This window comes from Amphiura filiformis, chromosome 7, assembly GCF_039555335.1.
Source record: "Amphiura filiformis chromosome 7, Afil_fr2py, whole genome shotgun sequence".
NCBI lineage: Eukaryota > Metazoa > Echinodermata > Ophiuroidea > Amphilepidida > Amphiuridae > Amphiura > Amphiura filiformis.
The window spans coordinates 67,133,989-67,149,234 of NC_092634.1; the positions used below are offsets into that span (position 1 = coordinate 67,133,989).

Below are 15,246 nucleotides of genomic sequence, written 5' to 3' on the forward strand. Positions count from 1 at the left end.
GAGTGTATGGATTTCTTGACTCGTAAGCAGCTGGTCACACCTTTGGATTCTTTGAAGATGGGCAATGTCTTTCTGGGATATTTTAAAGGAGGGCAAAATAGTCCAGCCTGGACAGGATTAGAATTGTTGAACAACTTGTACCAACCTTGTCTGCCCGATAGCAGCCTAGACTATTCAAACACATCGACAATAAAAGTACTTCAAACCAAAACTTGCTCAGGGATGTAAACAAACTCGCTTGTTTAGGGTAGCACAATAATTATTAGGATTATCATGTATATGTCTGATAAACTCCCTTTTAACAACCATACAACACCACCTATTTTAACAATTTGACACTGATAAACATTACCACTAAATCATGATTATTCTATTTTTTAAATTTTGTTCTGGCATTCTATGAAATCTGTAAATGCATGTAAAGCAATATTATTTCACATTGACATAGCAAAATGAACTGGTCTGGTATATGATTTTTATAAAACAATATTCTAAGCATTAAATAGCTAGCCTACGTACATGTAGCTACTTCATTAAGGTAATACACTATTTTAAAGTGTTGTGATTTGGTAGTTCACAACATCTTGCGAATATTAGTGAGCGTTGGCAAAAATTGCATTACTAATTTCCTTGCGAGCGTCCTGTGGTTCTTGAGTTATGTTGTAATGAGGGCTGAAACAACAACAGTTTTGTAAAATGTACATAACTCATTAACAACAATAAATTAAGCAAGTTTTCAAAGTATATGATTTGTAGAATGAACTTTTGCAAAACATCAAAGTGTTATTTTTCAATAATATATTGATTTAGACAATAAAAATCGATTTTTCGGCTGCTTCGACCAACAATACCGCATCTACCCTTAATACCTGTATCAGCAGTAGATAGCTAGCTACTTCATTAATGCTGGTATCAGCAGTAAATAGCTAGCTCCAATTCATTTATCAGTATACAAATATTAACTGTCTATGAGTGTGATGGTCGAAATATAATCACGAGGTGAAAGATGGATTGTTCCATTCCACGAGCCGGAACGGCGAGTGGAATGGAACAATCCATCTTTCACCTCGTGATTATATTTCGATCATTACACGAATTTAAGACAGTTAATATTTGTTTTATATCACTCATGCCCGCACTCATGCATAAATTATATTACTAAAATACTATTTACAGTAGGAAATACATTTTGTCATCAACATAACACCATGTTTTGCCGTGATATACTTCACATTTTGGGTCCACCCCATAACTAAATCGGCGAGTCCAAGAGTCAGCGCACGGCCGGCTTTTTATGGAAATTTTATGGCAAATCATTAAAATTGATATTTTGATATTTAACAGTACTTGAAGTAAACTTTATAAATCTGATGATTTATACTTAAAGTGTATGTAGGTGGGATGAAAAGCCGACGATCAATTGAAAATTTTGACCTTTCGTATTGAAGATATGGATTTTTTTCCCAAAACACCAACAAAAATTAGGTCTTTTGGGAAAAAATCCATATCTTCAATATGAAAGGTCAAAATTTTCAATTGACCGTCGGATTTTCCTCCCTGCTACATACACTTTAAGAATATATCATTAGATTTATATAATTTACTTCGAGGACTGGTATATATCAAAAATTTGAAAAATATCAAATTTTTATAATTTGTCATACAATTTGTATTATATTGTGATTTTAAAAAATAAAAATTATTTGATATCAGAAAGACATGCTTCGTATTCAGAATGCAATTCGATAGGTCTGAGGTGCTCTCATGTCCCACAAAAATACTGTCGAAACGCAATAAACGCTCATTTTGGATCCCTTAAGTACTCTACTTAATTAAATATAAACATTATTACCATAAATTATTTTTTTTGGTATTTAAGTAAGCCCAATAACAAGGTTGGTCTTGCTAGCATTCACAGACAAAACTGAATAATTACATATTTAAATGAGTACAGATTACCATTGAGGACAAATCTGATCGCCTTAGCTTGGATTAGGCCGAGTAAAAATAAAAACATGTTTCTTGTCCGGGTTTTTATTTTTTATCGAAAAATTGTGTAAATTACCTATTTGGCCATGTATTCATGTATTTCACATTTAGAAAAATGCCCGAAAAAAGGAGACCTTTATTTTTTTTGTTCTGGTAGGTAGGCTCCCTCTAATGAACAGTACCTTATGATATAAAAAGCATCTCAACTTCCTAAACATCTCTACAAAATTTATAAATGAATTTTGAAAAATAATAAATTTAAAGCCGCCTCAAAAAAAAGAAGCGGTAGGGGACAAGAAACATTATTTTTTATTCGGTCTTATCAGTTCTTGGTTATATTTTTCCAGACAGAATTTAGTGTTCTTTAGAAAACTGAATAAATGAATCTACCATTGAGTAAAAATCTGATCGACTTGCATCTCCATGTGCTTGATGATGCGGTTGTGTGCTAGAATGTCTGCTGTGATCGGGCCTAAGTGGCACCATCATAAGAGGTAATCCCCCTACAAATGTTTCTGGACCCTGTACTCTATGACCACTGCTCCCATGTGGCTCACTTTCTGCTTTCATATTGATACTAGTTCCAAAGCTTTTAGGGTTTTCTCTATTTTGTTTCGCCTGCTCTGACCTCTTAACCTCATCTCTAAATCTCTTGCCTTTCCCTTGATGACCGGTTTGTTTCATACCCAAATGAACTCGTTTGATATGTGCTGATCTAGTACTGCTAGTGCCAAATCGTTTGTGACAGTATTTACATTCATAATTACGTTCCCTGTGTGCACAACTTTGTGATTCGCACGATCTTGAGCCGTCGAAAACGCCTTGCTACAAACCTTGCATATGTAGCTTTTGATATCGGAATGACGCCTTTGTTTGTGAGTCCTTAAGTCACCGCCTGTGCGAAAACTTTTTTCGCATTGTTTACAAGGGTACGGTGTAGCACCGGTATGACTTCTTTCATGCTCATGAAGATTGCTTTTACATCTAAACTTATGTCCACATTGTGCGCAAATAAACTGGTAACCAGTGTGTTCTTGTTTATGTATCTGTAACGAATTGCAACAAACAAATCTTTTGTCGCAAAATTCACATTTATACGGTTTCTCACCTGTATGAAGTCTTTCATGGCGATCCAAACTAGATTTTCCGTTCATTTTCTTGCCACAGAATTGGCAAACCAATAACCCTTGCCCTGTGTGGAGGTGTTTGTGTCTATCCAACGCCTGCTGAGTTTTGAAAGATTTATCACACTCATCACAGAGGTGCGTCTTTTCTTTATGGGTCTTTATGTGTTTGTTAACACGCGTTACGCTGATGAACTTCTTTGAACAAAGCGGACAAGGAATCACCTTTTCAGCAGTGTGTGTCCTCTGATGTCGACGCATTTCTTTCTGCGTTATGTACGTTCTTTCGCACCCTTACCCGCATTTGAAGCTCACATGAGTTCTAATGTGAAATGCCCGATCCTTTACATTTGGAAACATCATTTTGCAATACTGACACTTGTATCCTTCTTGACGTTTTTTTATTTTAGTTTCATGCGTGATCTCATGCTGTTCTCTTCCGCAAATAGTTTTAAACATCTTTCCACACCCCTGAAAATTGCACCTGTGCACTTCATTGTCATGAACGTTTTTTTCATGGGCCGTGCGTTCTTTCAACCTTTCGAATATTACACCACACTCTTCTCGTCTACAGGCGTACACTTTACCTGGCTTATAATGAATTGGTTTCTTTGGACGAAGACGCCTTTGTCTTTCAGGTATATATGCTGGATCAAAATCATTATCATCATCATCATCTTCGTATTCTATCTTAGGCCGACCTCGTTTCCTTTTGATCGGCACTGGTAGTTTATCACTCGATGTATCTTCTTTAATCACACGTTTCTTTGGTCTACCAAGTTTTCTTCTATGTGGTTCCCACATTCTCTTGTTATGTAGGCTTGATACTGACGTTTTTGGAAGCTTATCTTGCTTGCTTATTTGTGACGGTTTCTCTTCACTTTCACCCAAGTTTTCTCTGCTTCCTGATGGATTTTGTGATGATTTCTGTCCCTCTGCGGCATTGGCTTCTTCACAAAGTGAATTTAAACTCACAACTGCTGGTACAGATATGTTTAGAAGCGATGAATCTATATCAGGAGGCTCAGTTTTTACTACTTTTCTTGGTATTCGCAACTTCCTTGATGATTTACTCTTCAGTTTTTCTTCTAATGCTCCATGTTCCTTCACAACATGCTGTTTCCAGGCTGTGAAGTTAGAGCAACATACATCACAGCTTTGATGACTCCATTTTAATGCAGTGTTGTCTCCGGTTTCATTATTTGTCCATGTTATGTAAATATTTATCACACTTTCCTGGACACTAGCTTCTAATACATTCTCACATGCTTTTACCAGAGTTGGTTTATTTTGTTCTTTCAAACATTCCGCAGCTTCTAGATCTGTATCTTCTTTGGAATCTGCTTCACGAACTGCTTCAGGATTAGAAGCCACACGATGAACTTCAGGAACATCATGATGAGATGCTTTAACTGTCTGATTGTCTTTACTGATTTGACCTGATTCTATCAAACACAGTGCTTCATTATCATCATGCAGGCTGTTTTCATTTTGCTTTTCAGGATAATCTGGGAGATTATGTAATCTCACCACTCCTTCTGTTTCTTGTTTGTTTATTGGTATATTTACGATTCCTTCATGATTACTATTGCCATCTTGTTCCTTGATTTGATCTGTCAGCTGATCTGCCTCTATATTACAAGCACCTTGAGACTCACTGCAATTCTTATCAACAGACATCTTTTCCATCACATGGGAAGAGTCATCTCCCATTGTACTATTGCACCTATCAACTGGACTCTCTATTTTGTTCTCTTGAAGATCAGTGTCACATGATGCTGTGATGGGATTAGTATTTGCCGACTGCACAGGCTCATATCCTGTGTAAGCTGCACTAAAACTGATATCAACACTCTCTAAGTCTCCAGGGGTGCCAGATGGGTTTTCAACAGACTCCAGATCTCCAGGGGTACCAGATGGGTTTTCAACAGACTCCAAATCTCCAGGGGTACCAGGTGGATTTTCAACAAACACCAGATCTCCAGGAGTGTCAGATGAATCTTCCTCCATACTAATGTATATAAGGCGTGGCTTGTCCGAGTTTCAAAGATATGAGTGCGTTTTCCACTATAATGTTATTGCCGAGTACCTTTACACACAATATAACTCTTCAACACTTAAGATTGAATTCTTTTCACATGTAGCTTTACAGTTAAATTACATAATTGTTCCACATGATAATCAAATGTCTTGTTTTAACCCATTTCTTTTAAAGTCTTTGTCTCTTACTGCCTTGGTACTGGTATGTCTGTAAGTTGTTCTTTTCAACTTTTCATTCAAGTCTGACACCAAACAGAAGAATGTACAGTCACCTTGAGAGTCACACATCTGAAAAGGATTAGAAGCATGAAAGTGCAATAAGCAAATTAAATTCAATTAAGGGATGTGGTATGAACGTTTGGACAGTATTTATTGTGGGACATTAGAGCACATCAGACATATCGAATTGCGTTCTGAATACGAAGAATGTCCTTCTGATATCAAATAATTTTGATTTTTTGAATTTCGCAATGTAATACACATTTTATGGCAAATCATTAAAAATTGATATTTTTGATATTTAACAGTACTCGAAGTAAACTTTATAAATCTGATGATTTATACTTAAAGTGTATGTAGGTGGGATGAAAAGCCGAAGATCAATTAAAAATTTTGACCTTTCGTATTGAAGATATGGATTTGTTTTCCCAAAACACCCCAAAAAATGAGGTCTTTTTGGGAAAAAATCCCGGGGGGGTCACTCCCATTGGGGCCTGTACACCATCCGCGATAATGAAAACGCGTACAACGGGTAGTTTTTCGTGGATATGCACGATACGCGCGTAACGCGTTTAGGGTGTCAAAAACATGAAATATTGGAAAAAGGGTAGCAAAATTGCAATTGCTAATACGCGGAAATGAAATTTAGGGTATGAAATTTGATGCAAGGAATAAAATCCCTGTTTAGGGTATTGTTTTAGCCAAGGGTTAAATCCTTGTTTAGGTGCTTTTCAAAAGTTGATTATCGCGGATGGTGTACAGGCCACAATGGGAGTGACCCCCCCGGGGAAAAAATCCATATCTTCAATATGAAAGGTCAAAATTTTCAATTGATCGTCGGCTTTTCCTCCTAGCTTCATACACTTTAAGAATATGTCATTAGACAGTTACTGTTATATATCAAAAATTGATATATATTTGTTATATATCAAAAATTTGAAAAATGTCAAATTTTAATAATTTGTCATAAAATTTGTATTTTATCGTGAATTTCAAAAATGAAAATTATTTGATATCAGAAAGACATGCTTCGTATTCAGAATGCAATTCGATACGTCTGAGGTGCTCTCATGTCCCACAAAAAATACTGTCGAAACGCCATAAACGCTCATTCTAGATCCCTTAAGGAGAAAAATGTCAACGAAATGTTTGTTTGTTTTATTTCTTCTTTATCCAGTGACACCCAATCAGTTAAAAACCCAATTGTGATGCGATCAAGCAAAATCAGTCGGAACTCGGAAATATTGATTTTGGGATATAGCCAAACAAAGGATGTATTTCCTTTTGTTTCCTGTTGTTTTGGAAACTCTTTATTGCTCATAGTCATATCTTTAGAACTGGTTGTTCAATTTCAATACGGTTATTTGCAAACTCCAGCTTTGCTTTGTAAATGATTTTTACTAAACTATAAGAAACCCAATATGATGACCCACGCTACGCCACTGGGACCACCCTTATCTTAATTAGCACAGCACTATCATGATGACTATAGCAAGATGTTTTCAAGGCCAATGTCAGTGCCATGTACAAAACATGTTCAGTGTGTTTAAGCTTCCTCAAAATCATGGAAATAGTAATGTTCCTACATGTTCATTCCGGGGTCATTCTTTATTCATTTATAACGCACATTTAATGATTTATTACCTGGATTCTGTGGTAGGCCTATAGGCATATTAAGCTACAGCAGTCAAAGATCACACGAGACTAGTCAGCAGTCAACACACAGCTCAGCTCAGCTCCCGAAAATATCCACACTGCAAAAAGGTCAAGCTGGCAAATTAAATGTTGTTGTTGACAAGTCGGGTTGCCAGCACGAAACGTGGCCATTACCTCAAATAAAAATGCTTTAAAAAGGAATATAGGGCCTACTTGTAGGCCTACTTATTAGGATTTTTTTTTTTTTTCTTTTCAGGGCAAATCATGGTTGGAAATATATAGTCCCGGTATGTATGTATATGTAGTGTGCAAACATGCTCGTATTTTTTTTGGGGGGCTTTGGGGCGCGAGCCCCCTAAGGTAAAAAACAGGGCCGGCCAAAACGAAGGGCAGCGGAAGAAGAAGGGCGGCAAAAAGAATGACTAAAGAAAAACGGCGAATAAAATTTGAAAAAAAGTATCCGTTTATGTGTTGCTTTTAGGGCGCTAGCGCCTATAATCTTTCGGGTCATCACTTCCCTGATGTTTTACATCCCGGTTTTACATGCGAGTCAGCACATCCTTTTTAAAGGAATTTTTTATTTGATTAGCCATGTTTTTGAGCCGGCAACCCGCGACTCATCAGCAACAACGTTAAATTTTAAGCTAAGCTTTGCCTTTCTTTGTGGATACCGGTAAGTGTTGTGGTCTTTGCTGCTGCATTACTGTAAATAGTCGACAAAATACAGGTAATACATGTGAGGTACCGGTACGCAACAAACGAATGCAGTGGATTGTCAATTGAACTTGAATAACATGAGAATGATGGGGAATGACCAGTGTCAGTGTCTGCCTATAGTGATTCAACTGATTGATTGAGGAAGCTTAAAGGAGTCGTGATCTGTAAAAAATTAATATAAAATCATTTTGAAATGTCTTTTTCCAAACCTTCAAATAAGCACCGTTACCGAATAATGACCCTAATACTTTTTATCGTTTCAGATTATATGATGTGTGTATCTCTCTCCTTCTGTGTGATGACTTGAGTATATAGCACACCGTAGTAGGCCTACCAAGACACTAAAAGACAAGACATCAGAAGAAGAAACGGTTGAGAACATGAAATGTGATTACTAGTACCACATGGAACAATTCTATTGTTTGTCTGTAAAGCTACATGTGAAAAGAGGTCAATCGTAATTCTACATTGTTTAAAATGTACTCAGCAATGACATTAAAGTGGGAAAAAGACTGAAACTTCGAAAGAAACTAGACAAAAAACAACATTTGATCATCTCATGGAACAATTGTGTAGTTTGTTTGTAAACATACACGTAGAGATTCATCTGGCACCCCAGGAGATCAGGGGTCTGTTGAAGACCCATCTGACACTCAGTTGTTATCAGTTTTAATGCAGCTTACATAGGATATGATCCTGTGCAGTCAATACTGATCCACCCATCACAGCATCATGTGACACCGATCTTCCAGAGAACAAGATGGAGAGTCCAGATAGCAGGTGTAACAGTGCAATGGAAGATGACTCTTCACATGTGATGGAAGAGAAGTTTGCTGATGAGAAGAATTTCAGTGGGTCTCAAGGTGCTTGTAATGTAGAAGCAGATCAGCTGAAAGATCTGAATAAAGAACAGGATGACAAGTGTGTGAGTTCATGTGCCACAGAAGAGAATGTGGCGGAAGAGAAGTTTGTTGATGGTGAGTTTCAAGGTGCATGTAATATGGAAGGAAATCGGCAGAAGAAACAAAATGAGGAGAGTCACTCTGAGTCAGATGGTAGTATGAATATTAACAAAGTCGCAGATGAAAATGATTCAAAAAACATTTTGGATGCTGCTAGTAGCAGTATGGGTTGCCTCGATGTTGGCCTCGTAGATATACCGATAAACGAAGGAGGAATGGAAGGAGTGGTGATGAGATTACATAATCTCCCAGCTCATCCTGAAAAGGAAAGTAAAGGCAGCCTGCATGATGATAACGAAGCACTGTGTTCGATAGAGTCAAGTGAAATCAGTAAAAACAATCAGACAGTTAAAGCAGCTCAGCATGATGATTCTGAAGAAGTTCATTGTGCAGTTTCTGATTCTGATGCACTTTTGCAAAAATTACCCAAAGGACATTCTAAAGACAACCCAGATTTAGAAGCTGAAGAAAGTTTGAAAGACCAAAATAAAACAACTCTGGTAAAAGCATGTGAGAATGTATTGGAAGCTGGAGTCCAGGCAAGTGTGATAAATATTTATATAACATGGACAGATAATGAAACCGGAGACAACTGTGCATTGAAATGGAGTCATCAAAGCTGTGATGTATGTTGCTGTAACTTCACAGCCTGGAAACAGCATGTTGTGAAGGAACATGGAGCATTAGAAGAAAAACTAAAGAGCAAATCATCAAGGGAGTTGCGGATACCAAGACAAGTAGTAAAAACTGAGCCCCCTGATATAGATTCGTCACCTCTAAACATATCTGTACCAGCACTTGTGAGTTTAAATTCACTTTGTGATAAAGCCACTGTCAGAGAGGGACAGAATCCATCAGGAAGCAGAGAAAACTTGGGTCAAAGCGAAAAGAAATCGGCACAAAGCAAGCAAGATAAGCTTCCAAAAACGTCAGTATCAAGCTTACATAACAAGAGAATGTGGGAACCACATAGAAGAAAACTTGGTAGACCTAAGAAACATGTCATCAAAGAAGATACATCGAGTGATGCACTACCGGTACCGATCGAACGAAAACGAGGTCGGCCTAAGATAGAATATGAAGATGATTCTGATGATGATGGTAATTTTGATCCAGAGTATGTACCTGAAGGACAAAGACGTCTTCGTCTAAAGAAACCGGTTCAGTATAAACCTGCTAAAGTGTACGCATGTAGTCAAGAAGATTGTGGTGTAATATTCAACAAGTGGAAAGAATGCAAGGCCCATGAAAGAAACGTTCATGGCAATGAAATGTTTAGGTGCAATTTTCAGGGGTGCGGAAAGATGTTTAAAACTCTTTATAGGAGAGAACAACATCAAAGCACACATGAAGCTCAAATAAAACGACGGAAAGAAGGATACAAGTGTCAATATTGCAAAATGATGTTTCCAAATATAAGGGATCGTGCATTTCACATTAGAACTCATGTGAGCTTCAAATGCGAGTATGAAGGGTGCGAAAGAACGTACATAACGCAGACAGAAATGCGTCGACATCAGAAGACACACACTGCTGAAAAGGTTGTTCCTTGTCCACTTTGTTCAAAGAAGTTCATCAGTCTGAGGTATGTTACCAAACACATGAAGATCCATAAAGAAAAGACACACCCCTGTGATGAGTGTGATAAATCTTTCAAAACGCAGGAGGCGTTAGATAAACACAAGCGCCTCCACACAGGGCAAGGGTTATTGGTTTGCCAGTTCTGCGGCAAGAAAATGAACTCAAAATCTAGTTTGGATCGTCATGAACGAATACATACAGGTGAGAAACCTTTTAAGTGTGAATTTTGCGACAAAAGATTTGTTTGTCAAAATTCATTACAGATACACAAACAAGACCACACTGGTTACCAGTTTGTTTGCGCACAATGTGGACATAAATTTAGATGTAAAAGCAATCTTCATGAGCATGAAAAAGACATACCGGTGCTACACCTTACCATTGCAAACAATGCGAAAAAAAGTTTTCGCACAGGCGGTGACTTAAAGATTCACAAACTAAGGCGACACTCCAATATCAAAAGCTACATATGCAAGGTTTGTAGCAAGGCGTTTTCCACGGCTACAGATCGTGCGAGTCACAAAGTTGTCCACACAGGGGAACGTAATTTTGAGTGTAAATACTGTCACAAACGATTTGGCACTAACAGTACTAGATCAGCACATATCAAACGAGTTCATTTGGGTGTGAAACAAACAGGTCATCAAGGGAAAGGAAAGAGATTTAGAGATGAGGTTAAGAGGTCACAGCAGGCGAAACAAAATAGAGAAAACCCTAAAAGTTTGGGAACTTGTACCGATATGAAAGCAGAAAGTGAGCCACATGGGAGTAGTGATAGAGGGCAGGATCCAGAAACATTTGTAGGGGGATTACCTCTTATGATGGTACCCCTTAGGTCCGATCACAGTAGACATACTGGCACGCAACCTCATCATCGGGCACATGGAGATCCAAGTCGATCAGATTTTTACTCAATGGTAGATTCATTTATTCAGTTTTCTAAAGAACACTAAATTCTGATGTCAGGAATATAGAATAACTTATAAGGCCGAATAAAAAACAATGTTTCTTGTCCCCTACTGCTTTATTTTCTGAGGCGGCTTCAAATTTTTTTTTTTTTTTAATTCATTTATAACTTTTGAAGATAAAGGGTGTATCAAAATAAAGTATACAGTTTGAAAAATGCTACTTTTCGTCCATACCAAGAAGGAATGCATCACGATTGTATGATATCCAGCTTTATTATTTTATTTTATTACTGAACATGAAGCTATATCTCAACTAGCTTCATGCACTGAACATTTGCAGACCCGGCCTTCTACATGTAGTGAGCACAAAATTAGATTGTGTTTACAAGAAATATTTATAAAATAAATAAATTGAATTAAATAAAAAATTAAATAATCTAAGTAGTGATTTATATAGCGCACCAGAGGATTCACATGATTTCGCTGCCACTGCAGAATCAGATATCATCAACTAGGCTGGTTGTAGTAACCGAACCTGGCGCAAACATATCCCCACTTAGATTGTAACATCCACTAATTATATCAGCAGTTCCACAAAGTTCATCGGGTGAAGAAAGTTGTTGATAACTTATCGCTGATTTTGAAAGCAGGAGGAAACCGGAGATCCCGGATTATGATACAATTTCAAATTAAACCAAAGCATACACTCTGATACATGTATTGATGAAGTACAGAAGTAGCTAGCTATATCTATATGTACTGCTGGTGCAGGTATTTGAAGTAGCTATCTACTGCTGATAAAGGTATTAATGAAGGAGCTAGCTATCTACTACTGATATGAAGTAGCTAGCTATCTACTGCTGATACCAGCATTAATGAAGTAGCTAGCTATCTACTGCTGCTGATACAGGTATTAATGAAGTAGCTAGCTATTTAGAATATTGATTTATAAAAATCATATACCAGACCAATTAATTTTGCTATGTCAATGTGAAATTGTTAACATGCTTTTACAGTTTACAGAACAAAATGAAAAAATAAAATAATCATGGTTAACGTTTATCAGTGTCAAATTGTTATGTCTCTCCTAAAATGAGTGGTGTATTGTCAAAAAGGGAGTTTATCAGATATAGGCTAAAAAATGCTGCATATTGAAGCATGATAATCCTAATATTGTGCTACCCTAAACAAGTGAGTTACTTTGTTTACATCTCTGAGCAAGTTTTGGTTTGAAGTACTTGTATATTGTCGGTGTGCTCGTTTAGGCTACCAAAAAAAAGTTGGTGCAAGTTGTTTAACAATTCTAATCCTGTCCTTTAAAACAGTATACAGTCAGTGGCGGCACCCACCACGGGTGGGGGGGAATGCCCCCCAGACAGAACTCTTCTGACTTTTTGCAGTAATTTTGCGCAAAATTTGTTGATTTTGCCACGCCCCTGAAATTCATTTTCCCCCTAATGCCCCTGAAAAAAATACAGTATACCAGAAAGACATCACCCGTCTTCAGAGAATCCAAAATATGTCTGCTCAGCTTGTTTTCAGGAAACCCATACACTCATTCTCCTCTTTTGAAGGAGCTTCCAGTGGCACATACCCCCTAATATATTTCTTGCCCCCCCTTCAGCCTTTAAAACCCAAAATTGATATCCCCCCCCCCCCCACGAAATTCACTTTGCCTCCCCCCACCAATAAAAGCCTTATTTCTGATGTCCCTAGCTAAACGGAAATGAAGGGGGGGGGTGCACTTGTATTTTCAAGCTGTATACCGGGGTTGCATATTGTAACGGGACCGAGCTTGCCCCTAATACTTATGAAAACGACTGATGGAGAAGACTAGCCTTCTAAACATACAAGTGGTAGCGTAGTATCACAGACTAGAATTCTCCCCCAAGATGTTAAACCAGTGATGCAAGAAAGGAGTAGGCTAACAGGTAAAAATGAGACTTGACAATTCTGTTTTATATTTGCTTCTTTTGTTAGATCTTGTATTGTTATTTTGCTTTCATATTTGTCTTATCACATCACAATTCATAAATACAAGTAAACACTGGTTACAAATACACAATCTCTGTTGTTGATCATGACGATATTTCCTTATTTATCTCTTTTAAATCCAAATAAATTACCAATAAATGCTGCCGAAAAGTATATACTATCTGCTTGAATAATCAAGAAGCATAAAAATACAATTTAATCAACAGAATCTCTCATCACATGACATAGTCATAGGCTAGGCCAAGGCCTAGTAGGCCGACTACAGAGTACAGTATCCATTTCTGTACACCTATACGAACTTGCCATGCAACAATGAATGCACACAAAATACAGTGCATAATTTTCCATTGGACTTGTGCATGTGTGCGGCAAGTCACTTGCACAATAGGCATAGGCGCTAGGCCAAAACACCGGAGTGCATAACCACCCGGGTGTTGCCACTATTGTGGTAGCCAAGCTGCCCCTAGCTCAATCTGAGCTCCAGAGTAGGGCGTATTTGCTTTGGTTGGCAGTGCTTACCTTCAAACTGAGTGAAGGTTTGGGTGGACTATTGTCCACCAAGCAATCTGATTAATTTGCGTCGTGCACGGCCTTTATATACTTTCCTGAACGCGTTCATGGAACCTTTTGGCGGCTGCGTTCAAAGCGTAAGCTCCGTTACTATGGATATCGCGCAGTCACTCCGCGTCAGGCGCTCACTTTCGAAAAGATTTGAACATGACGAAATCAACAATTTAATAACTAGAACAATTGCTAAAGTGTTTTTAAATCAGGAATCAAACTGATGACCCCCTTTTTTACCATGTAAAACGTGAAAATACTCAAAAATATCTTAAAATTCTACATCCTTAAACAATTACATCTTAAATAATCCAAAGTTTGATCAACAAAAGTCGTTTTTAAGGAAATTTACCATTTTTAGGAAAACTTGTTTACGTTCAGACGATTGCTGGCCGGGGAATTTCAAAATGACAAATCTAAAATTCTTTGAAACAACACATGAAAAACCTGAATTTTGTCCTCAATATTTACTCGTAGACGGTATGTAATACCTTATTTTGTTCCTGACAAAATTATTTACACAATATTATAAGATCTCTGTACAACTTCTAGCAGAATAGTGAAATTTTGAAGCCAAATTCGCACGTACGACATGACAAATTTCTCTGCCGTATTTTCAACCTTGTGCAGAGCCATGCAATCATTTTTATATTCATAATAACAATCAATAACTACCACGAACACGTGAGCATCGTGACTCTTCTCTAAATATGAATTTGACAAGAGCTGAATTCGGCCGTTGGCAACACACGGAGCTACACGGGAGGTAAACAGGCCAAAAATCTGAAATCGCATTTTGGCTCTCCGTTTCAATTAGCTCGTTCACGTAGCGGTTTCGTTGTCCCACTGGCCTACTTACCAATAATAATAACGTAGATTGCCTGGCGATCGGAGTGTTATCGTCAGAGCACCTCGGACTACGTTTCAATATCCTCAGGTTGTATGTCGTCATACACAAGTCGCACTATAATTGAAGAGCTTTGTTTCAAAACCCTTACATCCACTTTTGGCTGAAATTGAGCTATTGGAATGATATTATAGTGTGGGTACAAATACACATTTTGGTGGTTGTTTGACCTTCATAGTACTACCTTCCCTTCCGGAATTATCGTATAATTCCCGTTTGGGAAATCTTAGGGAATTTCCGGAAATCTGAACTTAAATTTAGAATTATTTTGTTTTAATTTTTTGATGTATAATAGTAGCCTGGAATGTTCTTTACCTATTAAAACAAAAAAGGAACTCTTTTTGGGTCAGTATGTTTGTAAATGAGATATTTCAATTTTTCTTTTTGATCTTGAAAGCATTAGTCAAGTTACATAAAGTAGTGCAAACAAATGGGCTCAAATTTGATCGCAAAGGTGATTTCTAGAAAAGGGGTAAATTTATTTTGTTGCAAAACCCCTTACATCCACAAAGGTGGGATATAAAATAAATAATAAAATAAAAAGGAAGGCTTGAAAATTGTACCAAACATATTTTTTTAGTTTCTAT

At 37.4% G+C, this 15,246-nt stretch overlaps 2 protein-coding genes across 3 annotated transcripts; one reads left to right on the plus strand and one right to left on the minus strand.

The window, feature by feature from the left end:
- Positions 1-1,729: 1,729 nt before the first annotated feature.
- Positions 1,730-7,133, minus strand: LOC140157509 (uncharacterized). The gene is made up of 2 exons (XM_072180723.1): positions 7,017-7,133; positions 1,730-5,441 (listed from the first exon to the last, which is right to left on the minus strand). The coding sequence occupies exon 2, from the start codon at positions 5,121-5,123 to the stop codon at positions 3,408-3,410; it is 1,716 nt and encodes a 571-aa protein (XP_072036824.1). The 5' UTR covers positions 5,124-5,441; positions 7,017-7,133; the 3' UTR covers positions 1,730-3,407.
- A 511-nt stretch (positions 7,134-7,644) lies between these two features.
- On the plus strand, positions 7,645-12,242 carry LOC140157510 (uncharacterized). 2 transcript variants are annotated; one of them, XM_072180725.1, is made up of 3 exons: positions 7,645-7,755; positions 8,009-8,195; positions 8,233-12,242. In XM_072180725.1, the coding sequence occupies exon 3, from the start codon at positions 8,506-8,508 to the stop codon at positions 11,239-11,241; it is 2,736 nt and encodes a 911-aa protein (XP_072036826.1). In that variant the 5' UTR covers positions 7,645-7,755; positions 8,009-8,195; positions 8,233-8,505; the 3' UTR covers positions 11,242-12,242. The 2 variants fall into 2 exon arrangements, with proteins under 2 accessions (XP_072036826.1, XP_072036825.1); XM_072180724.1 differs by having other exon boundaries at positions 8,009-12,242.
- Positions 12,243-15,246: the final 3,004 nt, after the last annotated feature.